Source organism: Ambystoma mexicanum, chromosome 2q (assembly GCF_040938575.1).
Source record: "Ambystoma mexicanum isolate Mex_15411 chromosome 2q, UKY_AmexF1_1, whole genome shotgun sequence".
Lineage (NCBI taxonomy): Eukaryota > Metazoa > Chordata > Amphibia > Caudata > Ambystomatidae > Ambystoma > Ambystoma mexicanum.
Genome location: NC_090924.1, coordinates 109,294,838 through 109,317,731, shown reverse-complemented (window position 1 = coordinate 109,317,731; position 22,894 = coordinate 109,294,838). Strand labels below are relative to the sequence as shown.

Here is a 22,894-nt window from a genome sequence, read left to right as displayed (position 1 = left end):
TGTTGGCGTCACAGAAACTGGAGTCAGAGTTCTCTTCCTTTGTCTAGACCGCTCTGCACATCCTCTCTGTGCCTCCCCAATGTGGTGAGGAAGGAGATTATTTCCAGGGGGCTGCCTGTGCTACCCCCCCGATGCTGGGCACCACTTCCGGTAAAGTTCCACTGAGTGTAGGGATTGGGGTGGAGGGGCCCGCTGAGCTGGGGGCATGCCGTGTGCTCACCTGGATTCAGTTGTGCAGGAGGGCAGTCAAGGCCGCACCCTGGCGATGTGGCAGGGAGGTGCAGTTAGAGTTCCTTGCTTTGGGGATCCTGTTGTGGGCCCGTGGTGCAGGGTTGGGGGCCTGTGGTCACCTCCTCTGTGGAACGGGTTGCCTGGCTGATCAACGCTTAGTTGTGGAGGTGAGAGGGGGGGGCCCTGGGCACGCTCCCACGTCGGCCCAAGCCTGCTGTAGGGACCGCTGGGGGGAGAGCGGTCTCCCTGGGGGCTGTGGTGCCACCACCTCTTCACCGCCGCCGCCCCTCACCAAATTGTCCAGAGTGGGCCCCACCACTGTCACGTATGCCAGGTGTCTGCCATGCACGGACCGCGCCACAGGGCCGAGACACAGGGGGGGAACAAGGGGCCTGGGTGCACTCCCACGTCGGCCCAGGCTGGCAGCTAGGGCCTCTGATGAAGGCATGGGAGCGAGGGAAGTCCCGCCGCCGGCTCTAACTCCAAACAGGCTCCCAGACTGGTGGCGGGTTACGCAGCGTCTCCGCTCACCGCCTCACCCAATGGCGCCTCACAGTTCTTTTCAACCTCAGCAGAAAGGGGCCCTCACTGCAGGATCTTCAGGTATCAGGGGCCCCCATGGAAAGGGGGCTCCAATCCACCGCGGGGTGTTGGGGGTCCTCTTCAGTGGCCAAGAAGGCAGCGTAGATGGAGCGCCGGGCTCCTCCCCCAGTGGAGCGGCCGGCTGCACCACGGTCCTCGGGCTGCAAATGCTTCAGGGCTGCGTGGGGGAGGGGAAGCTCTGTGGCCCATGCACGGCTATCTTCCTATTGAGGGCACCCCCGAGGGCCGCTCAAACACCTCCAGGCACCCCAACAGGTCCCCTTTCCTAATATCGTGGGCTGGGGCGGGTCACGTTCCCAGGGCCATCTGGGGAGCATACGAATCAGGCTGCCATCTTGCCTGCGCCCCCTGGTGGCCTTCTTAATGCATATTTTTACTACTAATACTGCTACTACTACAACTAAAGGATTATGCATGAAATGAGTGAAGTGTGAAATCCTGTCAATGGGGCACACCAAAGGAAACCAGAGCAGAACATTCTGTGTACTGTGCAATGAGCAAGTAAAGAACTGAAGTTCGGGGAGCAAGCGGGGCCCCCAAACCTTTAAAGAAAAATTTGACAATTCCAGACTCATCCACTAGGTGACAGGATGCAAATTAACAGATTAAAGCTACGTAACATAGAATATCATAAAATTATACATAGATATAAAATCATACATGCATGTACAATCCATCAAGGTTTACAAGTTCATTTTCAAAGAATCTTTAAGATCCTGGAGGAGGAGGATCTTATAACGGTTCTAACATTTCCCACACTTTCAAAGGCCTCATCTTGTTTCAATCTTTACACAACACATTTCCAGAATGAGCACAAAGGTATTTTCAACACATACCTGTCCAGCTCAGAGTCCGATGGCACAGCACTGTTCGGGATGCCTGTATCTGGAGTTGGTGACTCACATGAATTCTTGCTCTTCCTTGGAAATAGAAAACACAAGTGAGACTCAGAAAAGCATTGACAGGTTACCAAAGAGAAGACTCAAAGCTAACCCCCAAACAGTGAAACAGTGGTGGAAACATGGACAAGAATGCAGCAGCAGGGACGATGAAAGAGAAGGAGGAATCATGACAGTAACAAACAGAAAGGTAAAGAGACTTTGGAATCACAGGGTATGGAAGACATATGGTATAAGCCAGAGGTGTCTCAAAGGCTATGACATGCATCTGCAACCCTTGATTTTGCAGATGTTCTGGCCCACAGCACACATTAGTCCTGATCAGCATAGTCAATGTTGAGGGATAAATGGAGTCGCCGTCCAAAAAGTCTGGCAAGCCAAAGCTTGCAGGACCCTAGGCTAGTATATGGCACAGTAGATCCCTGCTGAGGAGAAAAGTACTGAAAATACAGTTGGCACAGTGGGCTCCTTTCTATTGGACTTAAACACAAGGAATTAAGAGCACACTCTGCAATGTAAATCACCAGTACTGCTGTCCAAAAGCAGCCAATGATGGTGTGTAAAGTTGTCTAAATCTTATCAAGCAAGTGAGTCTCTGAGAAGGGGGCGAAACAGGGCTGGGGTGCAGAAGGCGATAAGATCATTTCCAGGGAGATAGCTGGTTATAGGGGATGCTCCAATATACTCCAGCTCATTTAACCCGAGGCCAGTGCTCACCATGCACTTAGACTGTATCCTGACAATTGTCTGGTCAGCCTCCTACTCCTACCAGTCATAAAAAATGGAAATAGTGGTTACCACTTTCCTCAAGGGTCAGCTCTTGCGTGCCTCTACATGTCTGAATTAATGAGGAAGGTTGATTGAGAGTGGAGTAAATCCCTCAGCGCCTCGAGAGGGTTGCACATTCTTACGTTGTCGCACCGGGGGAGTAGACCCAAAATACAGGAGATATCCAATGAAAGGGGAATCGTGAGACAGTTCTCATGGACCCTGCACTCTTCCAAAAATAGTTTGGATGGCAAAGATCTGCCTTCTAACTTCGGGCTTTGTACTTGTATCGACACAGAAGGAACTGACATCTTTCAATTCTTTACCTTGGCCTGGAAGGTCCAGTGGAGGTGCATGCGCTCAAGGATTCCCTGCTCCCAAGAAGCCTTACTGACTTGTCCCTTTGTGGACCCTGAGAACATCAACAAAGGCAAAGCCTAAGGCAGCTAAAAGTTAAATAGGTAATCTATAACCCAGAGGCAAGCCAAACACGTGCCTGAACTGCCTCTAATGAACAACATCTGATCCTTCCAACACCAGAGGCAGCGTGCAGTGTGCAGAAGGCAGCATGCAGTGCCCCATCTATAGCAGCTCTGCATTGTTTTCTGCATATCAACATCACAAGTAGCTTCTTGCTTGACGATCTTCATCAACACACTGGAACTGTTTTGAACCTTTTGGGGCGTCCATGTTGAACTCACCTTGAGAGAATTAGAAGACTGGCTGCCAGCTGTTGGCAAATGCTTAAAGATAATGACAGCAGAGTTTCTTCCATTCGGCACATCTTCAGAAAGGCCCCCAAGTGGTCCTAAAGCAAAGTCCTCACTTTAAGAAGGGGACCTAATGCTCAAAATTGGCGACTCTGCAATATCAGGACCAGTTAGCCCGGTCAGCCAATGAGAAGCCTGTCCATCTTTCCCACTGTTTCCAACTAGAGATTGATTCCTGCCATAAACAATTTACTTACCTTTAATGAGATATAAAGTATATTTTCATATACCTCTGAGCATGTATTGAAAGTCAGACTGAGATGCCCTGCAATCTTGCCTACCGTGATCCTTTCCTAGAGTTAGCCCTTATCGCTGGACCACGGCAACTGCTATGGGAGACAAGAAATGCTTAAGTAGGACATGTTTGTCTAGCTTAGGAAGGTTTTTGCACATCCTAAAGAAAGGGATGGGGGATTCCTCCTAGCAAGGGTGCAGTATGGGGGCTGAATGTGTTACCTGGTTAGGGATTATTGACAGCTGCAGAGTAGCAAACACATTCTCTACTGCTTCTGAGTGATGCTTGCTCCGCGCTTGGTTCCATGGGATATTTTCAAATATTGAAGGCCACGTTCCGATAAGACAGAGTTTTTTAATCCGATTTAGTGCAGACTTCAATATTCGCCAGTATACTCCCCCAACCTCCATGGAAATGGATCCCTAGGGGTGTGACAGGCCACTTTAGAAAGACTACACTGAGCAATCTCAGAAGCATTACTGTGAAATGATCGAAAAGAAAATGCCTACTGACAAACAGACGCATTTTGTTTTCACATTTATTTTTTAATAATGCGGGGGAAACACCTTGCTGCTCCCCCTACCTTAACCTATCCCCACTACCCCACCACAAAAATATTTGTAATAAAAATGAACAAAAATACCTAATGAATTCGACCAGAAATATGTGGGTCATTTCTCATTCGGTATTTTTGTATGCGTTCATTTCTGCAGATACGTCTAAGAATGGTCTTTCTAAAGCAACCTTTTTTTGCAAATTCATTAAAATGTGAAAACGTTTTTTTCCCTTAATATCCTGCGTGTTCATTCCAGGTAAGGGTTGTGTAATGCAGGAAGCCCCTTAGCGGTCTGTTTTGTAAATAGGGCACCATGTTAGCTTGGATATATCACTGTGAGCTTCTGATCTGGCCCCATCTCCTCTGCCCTTCTGCAGTTGTCCACTTTGGGAACCTCCAAAAGCCTGCTTGGTTGGCAGTTTTCTTCCATGGGATGGCAACTGACTGCATTTTTTACCACCTACTTGGCTAACTATGCATCCCAAAGTTGTGGTTTCAGTCAGACCAGTTCTCATTTTGCCAGCTCTTGTTGTCTGTCTTCTACATTCGCTTTCTTACTTTCTGCTCGATCATCCTTTCCTTTTCCCCTAAAGAACAGTCATTCACCGTCCATAAATACTCCGTTTTAACATCATTGTTGACAGGATGACTTAGAAAATGAGGGCCTGCCTCACAAGGGTCGGACTCTTCACTGTCATTAACCTAGTATAAAGGTTTTAGCCACAGATTCTTGATGACTGGGATTTATTCATATGTGCCTCTTGGCTTACCCTACAGTTGCTAGGAAAGCGGGTAAATGAATGCAAGCGGATGGCCTATGGACATGGAGGAGAGAGAAAAGAACGTGGAGACAGTCATGAGAAAGGCAGAGCAAGAAATTAGGAATGGGAAGGTATACTAAAAGAAACGAGAGAGAGTAAATAGAGACCAAAAAAAGAAAGTGGGTTAGTGAGAGAGTGGTTGGAGTATATTGATTTCTAATCCAAGTCAAAAAATTGTATCCGGCTTTCACCATTAAATAAAATATTAGAATAAGTTTAAAATCATTACATAAACATCTGGTCCAAAACAGAATAGGATACCTACATCTATCCTATTGGTGAAATACATATAGTAGACCAAACAATTAAAGCAGAATACTTTCCCTATAGCGAAATGGTAAATGTTGAAAAAACTAATTACAATAATGTCCTCGTCTACAAAGCCTTGCAAATGTAGCTTGCCACCCCATAAATCATTCTGGTATTTTGGGCATTAAAAAGGGCAAAAGCTGTGGTACCCTTTTTGGGAAGCATCCTGAAACCAGACCGGCTTCTTGCCACTACCTGCATGCCCGCTGACCTTTAGTATCCCATAAATCATTCTGGTATTTTGGGCATTAAAAATGTCAAAAGCTGTGGTACCCTTTTTGGGAAGCATCCTGAAACCAGACCGGCTTCTTGCCACTACCTGCATGCCCGCTGACCTTTAGTATCCGGTGACCAGACCTTGCGCAGCTGTCTTTTGCCAGGAGAGTCCGCTATCCAGTGACCAGAATCTTTCATGACCAGAACCTGTTGACTGTCCAAAATCCCAGACTCAAAAGGTGGACTGTGAGTATAATCCCCATCCCAGAGAGAAACACATTGGGCCTCATTACACGGTACGCGGTAAAATCCGGCGTTTACCGGCATTGCGTTATTAACGTGTCTGCCTTCGCAAGAGGCCGATAATTGCGTGCTATTACAAGTACGCGGACACGAGCACAGTGCCATGCCGGTAATGACCCTACCGCCATGCCGCTAAAGACCCCAAAAAGACCCTTAGCAGCACCGACGAAAGCGCTGATAGCACTTCCGACCTCCCACAACATGCAAATAGTGGTCAGCGCTATTAGCGGTCACGTAAAATTGCGGAACCAGAAATAACGCCATCACACAGGAACGGGAAAGAGAACGGCGGCCATCTTTAAAAACACAATCCATTGCCATCCTCTGCCCCCAGGGCCTGTTTCCACACTAGTGCCATACCAAAGGCTCAAGGATCCCCTCACAATGCCCAAGGCAATCAAGAAAGGCGCAGGCCGCCAGCGCAAGGAGAAATTCACTAATGAGGAGCTGATAACGCTGACAGAGACCCTTGCAGAAAACACGGATGCTGTCTTTGCGACTGACATGCGGCGGGAGACCCTGATCAAGAAAAAGGCCATCTGGGCAGAGGTGGCCCTGAAAGTCAGTGCGGTGGGCACCACCATCCGCACCGTTAAAGACTGCAGGAAGCAGTGGGACGATCTCCGCCTCCGGGTCCGCAGCATACGGTCTGCTAATCGTAAACTGGCCATGGCCACAGGAGGTGGCGCTGATTCTCCCATCAAACTCAGGGAGTGGGAGGAGACCTGCGCCAGCACGATTGGCGTAGAATCCATCGAGGGAGTCAGGGATATGGAGCGTGGTGCGCCCACAACATCAGATGGAGGTGAGTGTACACATGAAACAATGCACTGTGAAAGGTGAGACACCCTCCCCACCCCCAATGTGAGCCCAGATCCACCTCATGGATGCGGCCACAAACATACATGCACACAACCCTGCCCCACACCCCAACACACACACATGCATGCATCACCACAGACACGTGCCACACAGACCCATGCATGGATGACCCACTCAACAGCCCCATGACCCGAATGCCCACTAATGAAGTCCCAATGCACAGAACAGCATGATGAACAGAATCTGCATGAAGCACGTTGAACCATCACCAATGCCATCCCCCTTTTTGTCCCCCACAGGTGCACACACACTGACAGCGATGAACAGGACACAGCGACTCAGGCTCCCCCTGCCAAAAAACAAGCCAGGGCACATGAGACAGGGAACACCGCCACCACATAAAGGGGCACAGGGAGAAGTGAGCACCTGCAGAGGGGCAAACAATGCAAGAGTACCACTGCACCAAGACCTGAATATACGGCAGCAACAATTGCCGCACCCACTGCTGTGATCCCCCCAACACAGGAAACACCCACGGATGGCCCACTCTCCGCCGCCACCAGTTCGACTGGTGAAGCAGCAGCCACTGTGCCCTGTCTGACGTGGAGGACACTAGTGACATCCCCATGCAAATGCAGACCCACAGCCCCCCAGGATCCAGAGGAGCAAGCCCACCGCCAACATCACGATCCAGTAGCCATGGCCAGTCTGGCAACGAGACCACGGCAGGGTGCTGGAGCGCACAGGTGGCCTCACCTGATGGCCAAGACATAGAGGAAGGTGCAGCAGCCACCCCACGAGCTGGCCACAGTGGCCATGACCTGGCTACCATCAGGCAGCGCCAGGAGGATATTACAGCGCTGGTTGCCAACATGTAGATGAGGCTCCCCGTCTGAGGGAGGAGGTGAGGGAGAATGCTAGGAAGTCGAGGGAGGGCATGGAAGCCTGTACCAACAGGCTCTGCGAGGAGATGGCCCAACTGAGGCAGGTCCACACACGCATAGCAGACGCGATGGACCGACAGTACCCACCACCAGCACAGGGACAAACAGGAACCTCCTCCTCTGCAAGTTCGAGGCAGACAAGCCCCCGCCACCGCTCCTTGCGCCCCATGAGGCGCACACCCTCCAAAACTCCAAATGGTGGTGGTGGGAATGGGAATTAGGGCCAGCAGGTTCTAGCTGGTACATGTGCAGCAGGACACCAAAGTTGTGCAAGCCACACATGGGGGTCTTGTGGGGGGAGGGGGGAAAGGGTATTTTGGGAGTGTTGTGGGGGAGGAGGGAAAGGGTATTTTGGGAGTGTTGTGGGGGGAGGGGGGAAAGGGGTTTTGGGAGTGTTGTGGGGTGAGGGGGAAAGGGTGTTTTGGGAGTGTTGTGGGGGGAAAGGGTGTTTTGGGAGTGTTGTGGGGGCAGGGGGGAAAGGGTGGTTGCATATTTGGGGACAAGCACTTTTTCCTATCATGACATGTTTAATACACTGGTGACAAGTTGAGACACAGGCCTGGACTTCATCATTGTGTATGTGAACTTTATTGGGGAACAGGGGCCATTGTGCGCTTCATCACAAACATCACTGCACTAATACCCACATCCATCCAACAGAGTTGAACCATGTGATTCAGAATATTTGGTTGATCAGATGTTGACGCAGATCGCGTCCCTCCTGGGCATCGCCTCTTGCATGATCTGCAGCACCGTCCCCTCCCTCCTCATCCCCATCCTCATCAGGTGGTTGCATTTCGACGTCAAGGGGCAGTGGCACCTTCCGTCTGATACACATATTGTGCAGCATGACACATGCCATGGTTATCTTGGCCACCTTGTCATGGCCGTACAGGAGTGCCCCACCCGACCTGCTTAGGCACCGGAACCGTGTCTTCAAAAGGCCAAATGGCTGCTCAATCACGACACGGGTACGGGTATGTGCCCGGTTGTATTCCTCTTCGTGCCTGTTCTGTGAGTTCCGTACAGGGGTAAGGAGCCACCTCTTCAGGGGATAGCCAGCATCACCTGCATGGGTGAAACAATGGGGACTTGTTACTGGTCACCTCAATTCCAACCTGTACATTTCACACTAATTCAGTTTGCATTGTGATTGGCATCCACGAATCCCAGCATGCATGGAGACGATCAGTGTAACTGCAATGTGAGAAAGTAAGCTAGTCCCTGCAAGTGGACGTGCACTATGCATGCCTCCGGCAGTAATTGCCATGTCCTGGGTGTGGACAGGTCCTAGGTGTTCCTGGGCCCAGACATCCTTTGTACCACACTGCTAGTGTACTGCCATTATGATTCCGATGTCCCCATGCTATGAAGCGGCACTTCAGTAGTGGTGTACGGGTCTGGTTCAGTACAATGGCTACAGGTGATCCCTTTGCATGCACTGAAGGGCGCATATCTGTTGTGATGTTGTTCAACGCACATTTACATTATGCATATTAGCTGCATGTTTCTGCTTTGTGTCATAGAGGGTATGGTATGATGTGCAATGTGCATGTGGATAGATGCGTCATGTTTGGCGTTATGGATTAATGTCTTTGTTGTGCAGCTTACAACTTGCATGTGGTTTTGTGTCCGGTCCATTGTTGGCTGCCTTGGTGGACATTGGCGTACATCTGTATGTCCATTTATTGTACGGACGACAGTCCAAACCCAGTTGGAGTATGCATCCCCCCCCCCATCACACCCAGTTGAGTATGCATCTCCCCCCCCCCAATCACACCCCACATCACACTGCCATGTGCTTGCCCTGCTACTCACCAAGTAGAAACGAACGTTGTCCAGCATGTCGCTCCATGTAGCGTGGTATTGTTGAGTTCCGCAGGACCATTGAATCATGGGTTGATCCAGGATATCAGGCACAACAATGTGTAATTATCTTGTTTGAGACACATACCATTTGGACATTGATGGAGTGGAATTGCTTTCTGTTTCGGTAGACTGCTTCATTGTGATTTGGGACCACCAATTCCACATGGGTACAGTCGATGGCCCCGATACAACTTGGGATGCCTGCCAGTGAATAGAAGCCAACTTTGGTGTTGGAGATCTCCTGGGTAGTCCGTGGCAGGGATATGTGTTCACTTGTGTGCTTCAGGAGGGCATCGAGCACCTGGGTCAGCGTGCGTGAGAATACTGGTTGTGAAATGTCATGCATCTGCCCTACCGTATGCTGGTAGGTGCCTGTGGCCAGGAAGTGGAGCACAGTTACCACCTTCAGTAGAGGGGGGATGGCAGTACGGATGTCTATGAGGCTCACTATGTCGTCGTGAATCATGTCCACAATGGTGGTGATGGTATCCCGGTCCAGACGGTACAGGATGTGTATCTGCTCAGGGGTTGGGTTGAATGGACTGGCTCGAATCCTGGGGATTGCTGGCTGCCTCTGTGGTATGACTAGGTGCACTGGTGGGGCTTGCTGGGCCTGTCTCGACATCCTCCTCCTCCTGCGTCTCCTCTGTGTTGTCTGTTGTTGTTGGTGCTGCAATGCAATCATGTCCTCCAGTCCATGTAATGCTGCAAGTATTGGAACCATCTTGGTGTGGGAAGGGGTGTGGTGTGCTCCTTTTCTGCTGCCCCAGTCTCCATTGCCTCCACCTGTGCTGATTGTGGCCACCTGTGGCAGGTGGGAACACTACTCAGGTCTCTTAACGGGTGGTTCGCGATGCCGGTATTTCCTCCATGCCGGTATGGGCTTCTTTGCCCAATACCATGCCGCTATTTGCATGTCTGCATGGCTTGTAATGGCCTGCTATTAGCGCCATGCCGCTATTGCCGACCTGAGGGGTCACGCGCCCGCGGACTGCCCGCTATTAGCGGCACCGTTCTTAGCAGTGCCGCTAATAGCGGTTGTCCAGGTCGCAATTAGCAAGGGATTTTAGCGATACCGGTAATCCCTTACCGGTATCGTTAATCCCTTACCGCATAACGTGTAATGAGGCCCACTGTCTCCCCATCTTGACCCTTTTGTCTTTATTCCACTTTCTAAGCAATCCTATCCATACCCTGGTAACTTCTTAAAATTGTTAGAAGTCTCTGTGCATTTTGTCATCTATCTCCAAGCGTTAGCGCCACTTTCCTATTCCTTTTTGTCCTGGATAGATCATAAACCCTCAGTCATATTTGGAATAATTAAAGTAATTTCCGCATAAAGTTTAACACTGGGGTGACAAGGTTGAAGTCGCAAATCAACCTCGGATCTTACTGTGTCCCTCTTTATCAATATTGTCTTGATATTTTAGTTTAAGTCAAACCTGTACTTTTCTCCGTGGATTTTCTTTTCTCTTTCACGGCTTCATTTTACCCAAATCAAACCTTTTTCTATCTTGCATATCTCACCCAGTTTTGTAACTAGAGACATACTTTCACCTCTATCTTATCACTATGGTATAGATCTATCCCCCAGCCCAAAAACTGCATTCGAAATCAGAGTATTAAACCAGTTTTCTATAAAAAATTGTTTGTGTCATTTTAAACTGGAATTGAAAACAAATGCAATTTTCTAACGTGTGAATTCTGCTGTAGCATGTTCTAGCTTTCCACTTGTTTCAGAGTTCGATTATTTGTGATTTGAGGGAACATTGCAGGGGGAACCCTTAACTTGGGTGCCATCTATCCTAATTTAAAAAGTGCACCTATTCAATTGTGCTTTGGATATGTTCATGTAGAACGTTAACCAAGTGTAGTTCAGTAGTTTTTTTTTTATCACCCCATTGGTGATTGCTGCCCAATATTAAAATGTGTGTGATTTCTGTGAATTCTAAAAATAAATAAATATTATATTTTCACCAACCGGCCTGGTTAATGGTCCATTGTGACCCAGGATATTTGTAAAAGGGGGTGTGAGACGGGTCGGGTATCAGCTCAATTTGAATTCATTGAAATTAAAGAAAAAGCATTCCTATTGAGTGCCATATCACAGGATAAGACCAAGTGTCCTAGTCCGGTGTGTGACGCCCGATTGGTATCCTTAACAAGCTCTTCCTTCCTTCTGATGATTCGAGTTTGCCAGGCATTGATTTGAAAGGCCTTTGTTACTTTCCATGATGTGTTCTTCGTGGCTCTGCACATCTTCCTCGTCTCAGTATCAAGGTCAGGCAGTACTTTGATGTTAGTCGGGAGCTTCTACGTCTCAGTACTGCGGTTTGAGATCTTGAGTCTAGATGAAGGTTGGAGTCAAGGTAAAAGCCAGAATTGTATAGAGGGGCTAAATGAGGTACAGGTGAGGTCCTTCTTCAATAAACCACCCCCATGGGGACTATCAGCTATCGGCCTCACCTCCCTGGCCTCATGGGAAGGGGCTACCCCTTGGGGAGAAGAAACAACATCCAGGGATTCGTCACATGACACACATTGGAGTGCAATGAGGCACAGCTAAAAACGTTCTTATAAACCTCTCTTGAACACTTTCCAGGATGCCCACTGGTGAGCAGCCCCACACTTCTGCCCTGTAAAGTGCTACAGTGACAATATTAACCTTTGATACTTCTTTAAAATTTAAAAGCACCACTGGGCTCCCTATCTTAACTAGAATCTGGGGAGACCATCAATTCTTAGCTCAAGCTCCTTCTTGGTTCTTGCCTTTTGTGCTGCCCATAAATCATTATTTGCAAAGTTGATGCCCATGGAGTTATAGTGAGCCACAGCCTCAACCAGAGAATTGTCCAAAAGCCACTTGAAGTCTGTTCGCTTTTTTGCCAAAGGCAACCACATTGGTCTTTCCCAAGTACAAGTCTAGCATAAACAGTTTGAAATAGTCCCTGGCAGTAGCCAAATGTTTCTGTAGCCCTTTTGGTGTTAGGTCCAACAGTACTGTATCTATCTATGAATAGCAGTGAATTATATTCTGGATTGTTTAGACTAGGAGGCTCAAATTTGCCACTAAGCAGTTTTCAATACCAGACACCAGCAAAATAAACAGTATTGGGTCAGCGGGCACCCCTGCCCCATCGTCCTTATTAATCTCAAAAGAGCGTGTTTTCTGGGCGCCACATCCAACCATTGCAGATGTATTACTGTAAACCAGCTGGATTCATTTAAGCAAGCCCTCTGGCACACCAATCCTGCTTAGCTTGTGCCATAAAATATTCCTTTCCGAGGAGTGTGGCTTGGCGGCCGACTAAGATGGCAGCACTCTTTTGAAGCTCCGAGCAGGAGCGAGCTCTGGACACTTCTCGGACTTCTCAGCTGCAAACACAATATCCCCGAAGGAAGAGGGACGACGCAGTGACCGGCCCTGCAGCACTGGCAAGGGAGAAGCCAGATCGTGCACCGGAAACACCTCTGAAATGTACAATGTTTCATGCAGGTGACAGTGTTTTACCATTCTGTCTGGATATACATCACTTCCATAATCTCCCATCAGATCCCCCCTTCCCCAGATGCAAGCTTTAATGTTGGGGTCTGTGACAGAAACACAAACACTACACCCATCACAATACATGCAGTCAAACAAACGTTTCAGTGCTTCGAAAACATCGAAAGTGACCTTTGGAAACCAATGTCTTTGGAAACAATTTTTACAAGCAGTCACCTTAGCTTGGCAGTTATTCAGAGCAAGATGATTAACAAGGTGTTAATCGCACCCAGGCTCTTTTCAAATAAGATTTGGCACTGGATGCTTTCTACTCTTAAATCTGCCACTTTTTAGCTCTTTTAAACTTTCTGAGAAACCAAAGGGACCTAAAAGGGGTGTAGTTCATTCACCCTGATATATTGGGTAAGGATCTCTAGCTCTTCCCTCTAGGGGTCAGCAAGATGCTCCACGGCAACCTCAGTGCCTTCGGTCTCAGATTCTGTACAATCTTCATGAACTGTGTTGGGAAACATTTTCTTTTTGCAACTTTCCCTCCATACATTTCTATTGAACCCCATTTTTTTGGCTCGTTTTTGAAGCGGCCCTGACTTTTTTGAGGTCAGTAAACCCGTCTGCCTTACTTCCCTTGCCGGTTTTGCTCATTCTTGTAGGGAAAGTGACTAGTCCCTACGACTGTCAGTACTGAGAGACTATAGTGCCTCAACAGGGGTTGGGCGGTATGCCGGCGGTAAATGCACTGGAATACCGCCCAATACTAATAGCATTACCGCAACTCAGTCCAGCACAGTTAGCGCCCGAACCTGAGTTGCGGGGGGAAGTGGGATGGGCAGTCCCCATGCTCATTGGATGCAATGGGGCATTCTGGGTGCTATTACCGCCAGCTCTAATAGCACAGCTTCAGGTAAATTTGCAACTTTCTGCCCAAACTCGGGATTGGGCAGAGCGGTAATGCAATTACCGCTGCATTTTTACAGCTGCGCCCAACTCCTGATAAGGCCCAATGTCTCTCGTAAAAAATTCTTGTATTTTTACAATTGCACACACCACCATACAGTGAAGTTCAATTAGGATACTTTGCATCTTTCTAACCTTTTTTTATAATGGATGTTTGGTTACTTTTGCAATGTGCCTAAGACAAGTTGATGGCAGCAGTGTGATTTTGATAATTTTTGTAATATGTTACTCGTTCACCTTTGCATTTAGCGCAAATGGTTACTAAAGGTGGCTAGCATTCCAAGATGGCTGTGCCATGAGATTTTTTGCTTGCTTTTTGGCCGCCTTCCTGTCTTCTCAGGTCAGGAAATGCCTTAAGGAAATCTCTTTTTCACTTGAAAAGATGTGGCTTTCACAAGCAAGGGGGCTTTGTGTGTTTGTGCCAGAGGAGGGAGCTGTGACTGTCTTGGTCTTCTTCTGGAAGTGGACTTGAACCATTTGGCGTGCAACACGAGCGACTCCCGAACCAGAAAGCGACCTCTGCAACCGCGATCCCTGGGCCTTCCTCACCCAAACTAAGCACAGAAGATTGCCTCCCCCAAAGGATTCTGGAAGACCTGCATTGTAATCTGGAAGAATCAAATCAAGAGGGGGTCGGGGGAGGTTGGGGGGGAGTGGTAAGTTAACATGCTTGTTTCTGTCCTCCTCCACAAGGTAACATTGGGCGTACCCCCAACTCCCTCGGACCTAGCCTCTTGTCGTCAAACCTGGGTTAAGGATCCTTGCCTCGGTCTTACCTGGTGAATGGGATAGTATGGGGTACTTACCTGTGTTTGAGTGAATACTTATTTAACTTTCTAAAGCACCACCACAGCCCACTGCATCATTTCTGAATACCTTACCTGAAGAGGCTATGTACTGGACAGTGTGACCATTTGGCACAAGGCCCCATACCATCATAAGATTGAGGGAAGCTGTACTTGTGCCTATTCTGCATATTTTACCTAATTTCCTTGCATACTACTCACCTGTTCAATGCTGGTAGTGTGTGTGAGTGTGTGAGTGTGAGAGAGAGAGAGAGAGAGAGAGAGAGAGAGAGAGAGAGAGAGAGAGAGAGAGAGAGAGAGAGACTAACACCCAGGACATGAAAGACGACGACAGAAATGTAATTGATGACATCACATATCTGGACCACTTGTTTTTGTTTAATAACATGATTTGGCTAGTTTTTTGTTTTTACTGACAATAGGAATTTAGAATATTTAAAGGTGCTACATATCTACACATTAACCTTTTTATATGTTCTAAAAGTACTTTCCTTAGAGTTTAATCAGAGCTCATAATGCACATAGATCGGGCAGTAAGCATGCCTCAAACACACAATTAATTTGTGTACGTGATTATTAACTCTAATGTTATTGTCATATTTAGGTGCTGCTGTTTATTTCTTCCTTACATTAGTTTCCCTACACGTGCCTCTAATTTGTATGCATTGTGTGTTTTTATATGTATTTTTTCTACTAACACAAGTGTGTGGTAGGTTTTCAATTGTTACATATTTATTCCATGTTTAACATTACTCAAAATTCATAAAATAGCATTTATTATTTTACTATCGGAAATGAACAGATTAAAATTATTGTACTTCTATGGTGCATGCTGAGTCCATTGCCTATAAGTATGTATGATTAGGTTCCTCTACTAACAACTGCACTGCAATATAATTATTTGTTTACATGAGTACATTATTTAATACATTAAGTAGTTCATGATAGCTCTCCCAAGCACACCTAACATCTTGTTTACAACATTATAAACTCAACCCCTTGTAGGGACTATTTATTAAAATTAATGTAATATGTGATGTCATCAGTGATATCATCCATGACATTTGTGATGTCTTCTTTGATGTTCTGGGTGTTAGTCTTAGCAGTGCAAAGTAGTGGGGCGCGAGTTATGGTTGCTCAGCTTACCATAACTGGTGAATTTCTTGGGTTTTTCGGTTTTACTTGGAACCATAACGTCCCTTTAACAAAGTTTTTTCATCGAATTTCATAGGTTTTAATAGTGCAACTTAACCATAACGTCCCTTTAACAAAGTTCTTCCAGTGAATTTCATGGGTTTTTACCAGTGCATGCTAATTTCCTACAACTTACTTATATCATACTAAACCCAATAAAGCAAGATTTGTGTCCAATTTACAAAGTTTCACTTTACAACTCTGCCATTTACCACCTTCTAGCATCATTTTTAACACTTCTATACACTTTTTGCAACCTTTCCCACTGTTTTTGTGTTTGTCAACTTCCACAAACGCCTGAGACGTCATTGCAGACTTTTCAGACAGTGTCACGTAACCATGTGCTAGCATGCAGCATGACGACGTGTTCGCAAACGCGCCTGCACTACACAAACGGGTCCGTGCTTCGTGAACAGTTTGAAACTGTATTTTCTACTGATCTAGGAACTTTCAAGCACAAAATGTACCCTTGCACAGCTCCTACACCTATTGTTACTCATTATCCATTAACAATCTAGCATAGCACAGAGCACATATTTGAAAGAATATATTCGCAAAATTGCTAATATCTTAAAAATTGCATAATCTATTGACATCCCTCCACGCCATGAGCCGTCACCACCACCAGCTGGAGGACCTACACAACAAAAAAAGTGCAGTACTTCAAAAGGCAATGAAGAGGACCAAGTAGCTGAGGTAGAGAAAGTGCCTACCTCTAGCATCAAGAGCGAATCATGGGTGTGGCAGTTCTTTACCACTGTTGGGAATGTACCAAAGGCTAAAGCTACCAAAGCGAAATCCACTGAGTGCAACGTTGTACTCAGTCGTGGACTACCTGCACAGTACTCCTATGGGACCACCTCCATGCGCCGCCACACCAAATCCAACCACTGCAATGCTCGTAGAAACGTGGTTCCTTCCTTAGCAAGTAGTAAGCTCCACCTCATCTTCCTAAACCAATACTGTAACCACACAGCCGACTTCTGTGGGACACAAAATCCAACCAACTACCTTGCAAGCAATAAAAGAGGCCGTTGATCCTTATCTTTCGAAGACAACAGTACTCTGTATAAACTGCAACACACCACTCTGCAGGGGGCAGCAATTTGAAAGTGCATTTGAATCTGTAATCAAGACGCATGAGAAACACTGGCCCTAACGTAATGTAACGCACGCGCAACATCTTCCCCAGTCCACCTGCCCCTCCATATTTATGGTTGTTGCGTCTTCCCTCATTTCCCTCCCCACCTCAGTTTCTGACCTCTGCAGCAAAAATAAAAGAAAAAAGAAAAACACCACAAAAAAGGTTCCTTTAGGAACCATTTTTTACAGTCCAAAAATAGAGCTAAAAAATAATGTATAGACTCCATCTACTTTACATTTCTCAGTAAAGTAGTTAGAGTTAATAAGATTCGCCAACATTTCCATTAGCATTTTGTGTTATGCTAATTGGAATAATAGACAAGTGTATACTAGAGAAAAATATAAAAGGACAGAAAATATTTTCTGTCCCAAATACTTTTCTCTAGCATACAATAAGGAACATAATCGATGGACCTTTAAACTATCCGTGGTCTCCACAGTCCCCTTTCCAGGCCATGGATCATTAAAAGACCTGGGTGGCATGTGCACACCATCGCACAGGGCAGCCCTTCTACCCTTCTTTATTTTATATTTGTAACACTCCCTCAATGCCTGCTTTCAAACTGTCACACATCCATCCACTAAGCACCTCCAATAACTGTACATATGATCCTATGATCATATTAAGCTTCCACGCACCAACTGCCACTTAACAATCTTCGAAAAATCTTGCATATCTGCATTTTCCTTACTTACAAAAGAAATTGTACACAGTGCTCCTATAAATGCACATATGCATTGTGCAGTGAAAGAAGTGCATCAATAGAAGGGGCAGTATCGATGGGCAAGTGCTCGGGAGAACCCAGGGGGGAAATGCCAAGGTGGGACGCCACTGGCTAACTAGTGTAGCAGGGGAGTCCCAAGGGTGGAATGCATCTTAACCGTAACATCCCTTTAACAACGTTTTTTCTGTCAATTTAATAGGTTTTTATAAGTGAAAATGTTTCATGGTGTTACATCACTGTATATAAGTTAATAATTCCTCTTAACAAATATATATCAAAGAACTATAAACCACCTTTAAGAATCCTATTTTTTTGCAACATATATGGCTGTCGTTATCCGCAGGGCATGCTGGGGATGCAAATCATTGTTCGATTGCCTACACCATAAGGCTCAACCATGATGACCATGATGACCCCACCCAACCAAACCACCCCTATTATTCACTGCACCTACCCTGCATCCAAGCTCAGTGTCCACTATACCCTAATAATGTAACCAATGGCCAGTGCTCATGGCTTGCAGCCATGGCCAGTCTCCAAATCCTCGGGGCATGGGCTTCGGCCATGCCGCATTCCCCAATAAGCAAATCAGAGTACACATTTGCGTTTGCTGAGGGAAGGCCCACTACCCAGACACCAAATGTATATCACTAGTTGTTCTACTTACATTCTTAAACTTTGAAAAAATAAAACACAAGACATATTTCTAAAAACATGCTTTCAAACCTTGCTAATGCTCGTTGTGCAAGTTTGTTGTAATCTAGCCCACCACTTCAGGCTGTAACCACAAGCAGAATATTTTTTCCCATTCAAACCTACCACTTCTGCCAAGCCGCATGCCCCAATAAGCAAATTACACTACACATTTCTCCTTGCTGACAGCCAGGTCCATTGCCCAGACACCAATGTTATATCAATGTGTTGTGTACTTACATTTTCACACTTTCAAAAAACATAAAAGACAGGACATATTTGCAAAAGCATGCTTTGAACACACCTGAACACGGTGTCCGGCGCAGGCGACGGAGCTCCCTACACCCGGGCGCGCACCCAGCGGTGCGGGCAAGCAGGTCCCACTGGAGGCCCCGGAGAGGAGCGGGAAGACCCGAGGCGGCAGCAACCGCCACACCCAAGCAACGAGGCCTCGACCCCTGTTAGAGGCCAACCTGAGGCGGCAAAGGAAAAGAAAATCGGTGGAGGAAGTTCCCCTCCTCCCACCCGGCAACACATCTAAGCGGTGCGGAGAAGCCCGCGAGCAGCCCGCCGGTTACCCAGGCTTACGCTCAGCTGCTGAAGTTCAGCAGGGACTCCCCCACCCCCAAGCAATGAAGCCTGGACCCCGGCCACACCAGGAGCAGTGAGGGAGGATCGGAGGTGGGAGCTCCCCTCCCTTTACCCCTCAACACGCCTCAGCGGCGCGGCAGTGCCCGCGAAGTGGCAGCGGGAGACCCCGGAGGGCGGTGAGAGGTCCCGAGACGCCAGCTACGGGCAGCCCTACGCGCTCAGTCTCCCCACCTACAGACAACGAAGCCCCAAGCCAGGCCGCACCAGAGGCAGCGAAAGTGAATCGGAGCTGGGTGTTCGCCTCCCCCCGCCCTACAGCACACCTCACCGGTGCGGAGAAGCCCGCTGGGGGTACCCTTCCTCCCCCCGCCCGACATTGCACCTCGGCGGTGCGGAGAAGCCCGCAAGGTGCCGGTGACCCCGACTAAAGGAGCTCCAGCGGACTCATACGGGGTGAGTGACCAGAGGGAAAGACAGCGATGTGCATGGAGGGAGGAGCGGCGGGCGTTGAGGGAAGGCCCGGGATACGGAAGCAGTGAGCTGCGGTGGTGCGGGAGAGGGACCCACGGAAGCATGGATGAGGACACTGGGCACATCCAACGCCCCATGTTATAGAAGATTCCCAGCTGAGCGCGACCTGGGGCGGCCCCCTCAGGTTGCCGACACCCCTGGAGCCGTGGGTAAGCGAACGCTCGCCCAGAGAAGTAGTAAGACATAGGATGTCGGACTCGGACCGGAGGAGGTAGCACATCACAAGGCGCCGGGCAGTGGGTAACCCCCACCCATGATATTACACGTTGTGTTTGGGCTGGAAGTGGTGCTGTGAGCAGAGCACGATTGGAAGTACCTAAAGGTTCCCCCTAAATCTGCGCTACGCTAGCAGCCCAGTAACTGGCCACTGGAACCCAGAGAGGCACAGAAGATTCCGCCAAGGCGCCCAAAATGAGCTGTGATCCAGACCCATGATCCACAATCCCGCAAGGGACACCTAAAACAGAAGAAGGCAACGACTGCAACACCGAAACTCGCACTGCCTCAGACAAACTAACCGCAAACAACAGCTGCCTGCCTCAGATGCCAGGTACCAAATCCAAAACGGGCCCAACAAGAGCACGGATCCTGGCCAGGCCCCAGGAGGGACAGCTTGAGAAGTGCTGGCGACAAAGAGGCCGTACGCAGGCAGACTCGCCCTCTCCTCTCCCAGCGCCACTCACTGAAGCACAGGCCCACCCAACTAGCAATATGGCAACCGACAAAGACAAACTGTTAAATTGCTTGAAAGGTATGGAGGCCAGAATGACAAAAGCCTTCCATACTCAAATGGAACAACTTAGGGAGGACCTGAAATCGTCCCTCCAGGAGGTTAACAAGGATATGGCGGAGATGGGTGAAAGAGTAGACATAGTGGAAAGAGGTCTCTCGAACATCACAGAGGAGACTAATCAAAATAGCCTGCTCCTATACCAGTTGGCAACCGCAACGAACAATTTGGAACTCCAGGCGGAGGATCTAGAAAACCGCTCGAGAAGATCCAATATCAGGGTTAAGGGCCTGGCGGAATCAGTACTGGACAAGGACTTAAGAGACACTATGCAACTCTGCTTTAGCAGCCTACTAACCGATGTCCAACCTGAAATGATAGGCTTCGACAGGATCCATCGAGTGGGCCCGATACGCAACGGACCGGGGTCACGTCCCAGAGATGTCTTAATAGCAATGACATTGTACGGTTTGAAGGAAGAGGTGCTACACGCGGCAAGGATGAACGAGGTCCTCACGATCAACGGATCCCGCATACAGCTATACCAAGACCTCGCCCGAATCACCCTTCATAAAAGGCGGCTAATGCAACCAGTCACGAAAACCCTTCGGACACACCAAATCAGATATAGATGGTTGCACCCGTTCGGCCTTTCATTCACATGGGAAGGCAAACAGAGGAATATCGGGACCTGTGCAGAGGGTCTAGCTCTCCTACACTTGGAGGACGAACAGCAGGAGGCACCCGAGCGCCCTCTGCCAAACGCATCTGCCCAGTCAAGCAAACCATGGGAATGGTCGACAGGGAGAAGGCAAAGACGAGGAAGAATGGGTAGAACTGGTAGCACCCAACCAGTTCAGGTTTGTGAACCCAAAAGCCCACCAGACCCGAAGGCAGCCAAACACACAGACAATGAGTGAAGCGCCACCTAAAAGTGAGAAGACCGCAAAATGACTCCGAAGCGCCTGCACAGAGGTAGGAGGTCATTCATCTTGGAAGCAGGGTCAGAGTAAATCTACTCCTGACCATAGTGAACTGGGGGAACCCTAGAGGCCTTACATCCGTTGGTTCAGCGGAGGAGCCCATGAGGGGCCCAGGCCTCATACTCTCCAAGGATGGAGGTGATAGGAAGGGGGTGCGAGGGGGTGGGAAATGTTCGAAGATTGGGAAAGCAAGGAACCAAAAACTATGAGCAAAGATGAGCCACCTCCACAACTGGGTTTAACGGAAAGACAACAGAAAGTGGGTAAATTCTGTAGCAGGATACAAGACCCAATATGCCGAACCCCATCTCCTAGAGAGCAATGGTAGAAGTGAACATAATCTCGCTTAACGTCCAGGGACTGAATTCCCCTGCTAAAAGACAATCGATTCTGAGTAGGCTGGAAACCATGCAAACGAAAATAGCGATCCTACAGGAGACACATCTGCTCCAGCAAGATGAAAGAAGGATGCGTAGTAGATCATTCCCTCTCCAGTTTTTCGCCTCAAGCCAGTCTAAAACAAAAGGGGTGGCAATCCTTTGTAGCAGGGACTTAGACTTCCACAAACAACATGTCATGAAGGATCGGGAAGGCAGATACTTGGGGGTGAAGGGTACCATCAATGACCAAATGTACACAATTATAGCAGTATATGTCCCCAATGAAAAACAGGACCAGTATATTCCCAAACTACTCCAGAAGATCGGGAGCTGGTGTGAGGGCAGAGTGATAATAGGTGGAGACTTTAACTGCGTTATGGACCCAAAAATACATAAAACACTCCCCCCAACAGCTGCAGACCAGCGAAATAGACAGGCCCTGGGAAAACTCTTCAGAGACTTGGAGGTGATAGAGACGTGGCGGTTCTTCCACCCAGAAAGCAGGGAATATACACATTACTCTGCGGTACACAGGGGATATTCTAGAATTGACATGATCCTAGTGTCTTCCACCCTGATCCCCTACATCAATAAAATAGAAATCGAGGTTCAATACCTCTCAGATCACGCCCAGTGGTAACCTGCTTGGAACTGCAGAAAATAACGAATAGGCCCCGTCCACAGTGGAGGCTAAATGAGACAATCCTGAGGGACTTAGCGCTCAGAGCACATATGGAGGAAGTCATAAGTAATTACTTCCTGGAAAATGACAATGGAGAGGTGGACTGGCGGGTAGTATGGGATGCGGGGAAAGCAGTTATTAGAGGGGAATTCATAGCTCAAGCAACGCAATATTACAGAGAGAAAGCCCTTACAACGCAGAAATTAGAAGAAGAGGTAAGAGATGCTGAAAAGCTCCATAAGACCCGTCAGACCCCCAGAACTTGGCGAGACCTAAAAAAAGCTAGATCCAAATTAGAAAACCACATGGCGGACAGAACAGCGCAAATACTGCTAAACACCAAACAATCTTATTACATACACGGGGGGAAAGCGAGCAAATTCTTGGCAGCCAAATTACGCAAACAGAAGGCGTGCAACCACATCACCCGGTTAAGAAATAGTAATGGGGATTTGCAAACGGGAGATAATGAGAAACTAGAAACGATGGTCCACTTTCACAAAAACCTGATGTCTAGTGAGAACCTGAACGCGGCAGAACAAGTGTCCTATTTGTCAGCCATAAAACTGCCACGGATTTCCGAACAGCAAAGGAGCCCCCTTCACAACACAAAAGTGAGTGACGTGATTGC

General features: G+C 48.0%; 1 protein-coding gene across 2 annotated transcripts in view; it reads right to left on the bottom strand.

Annotated features, from left to right (window-relative positions):
* The window catches only part of TELO2 (telomere maintenance 2), an 890,041-nt gene that overhangs the window by 427,862 nt on the left and 439,285 nt on the right, over positions 1–22,894 (bottom strand). For both annotated transcript variants that reach the window (XM_069646967.1, XM_069646968.1), the window contains one exon: positions 1,671–1,754. In XM_069646967.1, the coding sequence (XP_069503068.1) occupies positions 1,671–1,754 (84 nt within the window). The remainder of the gene's footprint in view (positions 1–1,670; positions 1,755–22,894) is intronic.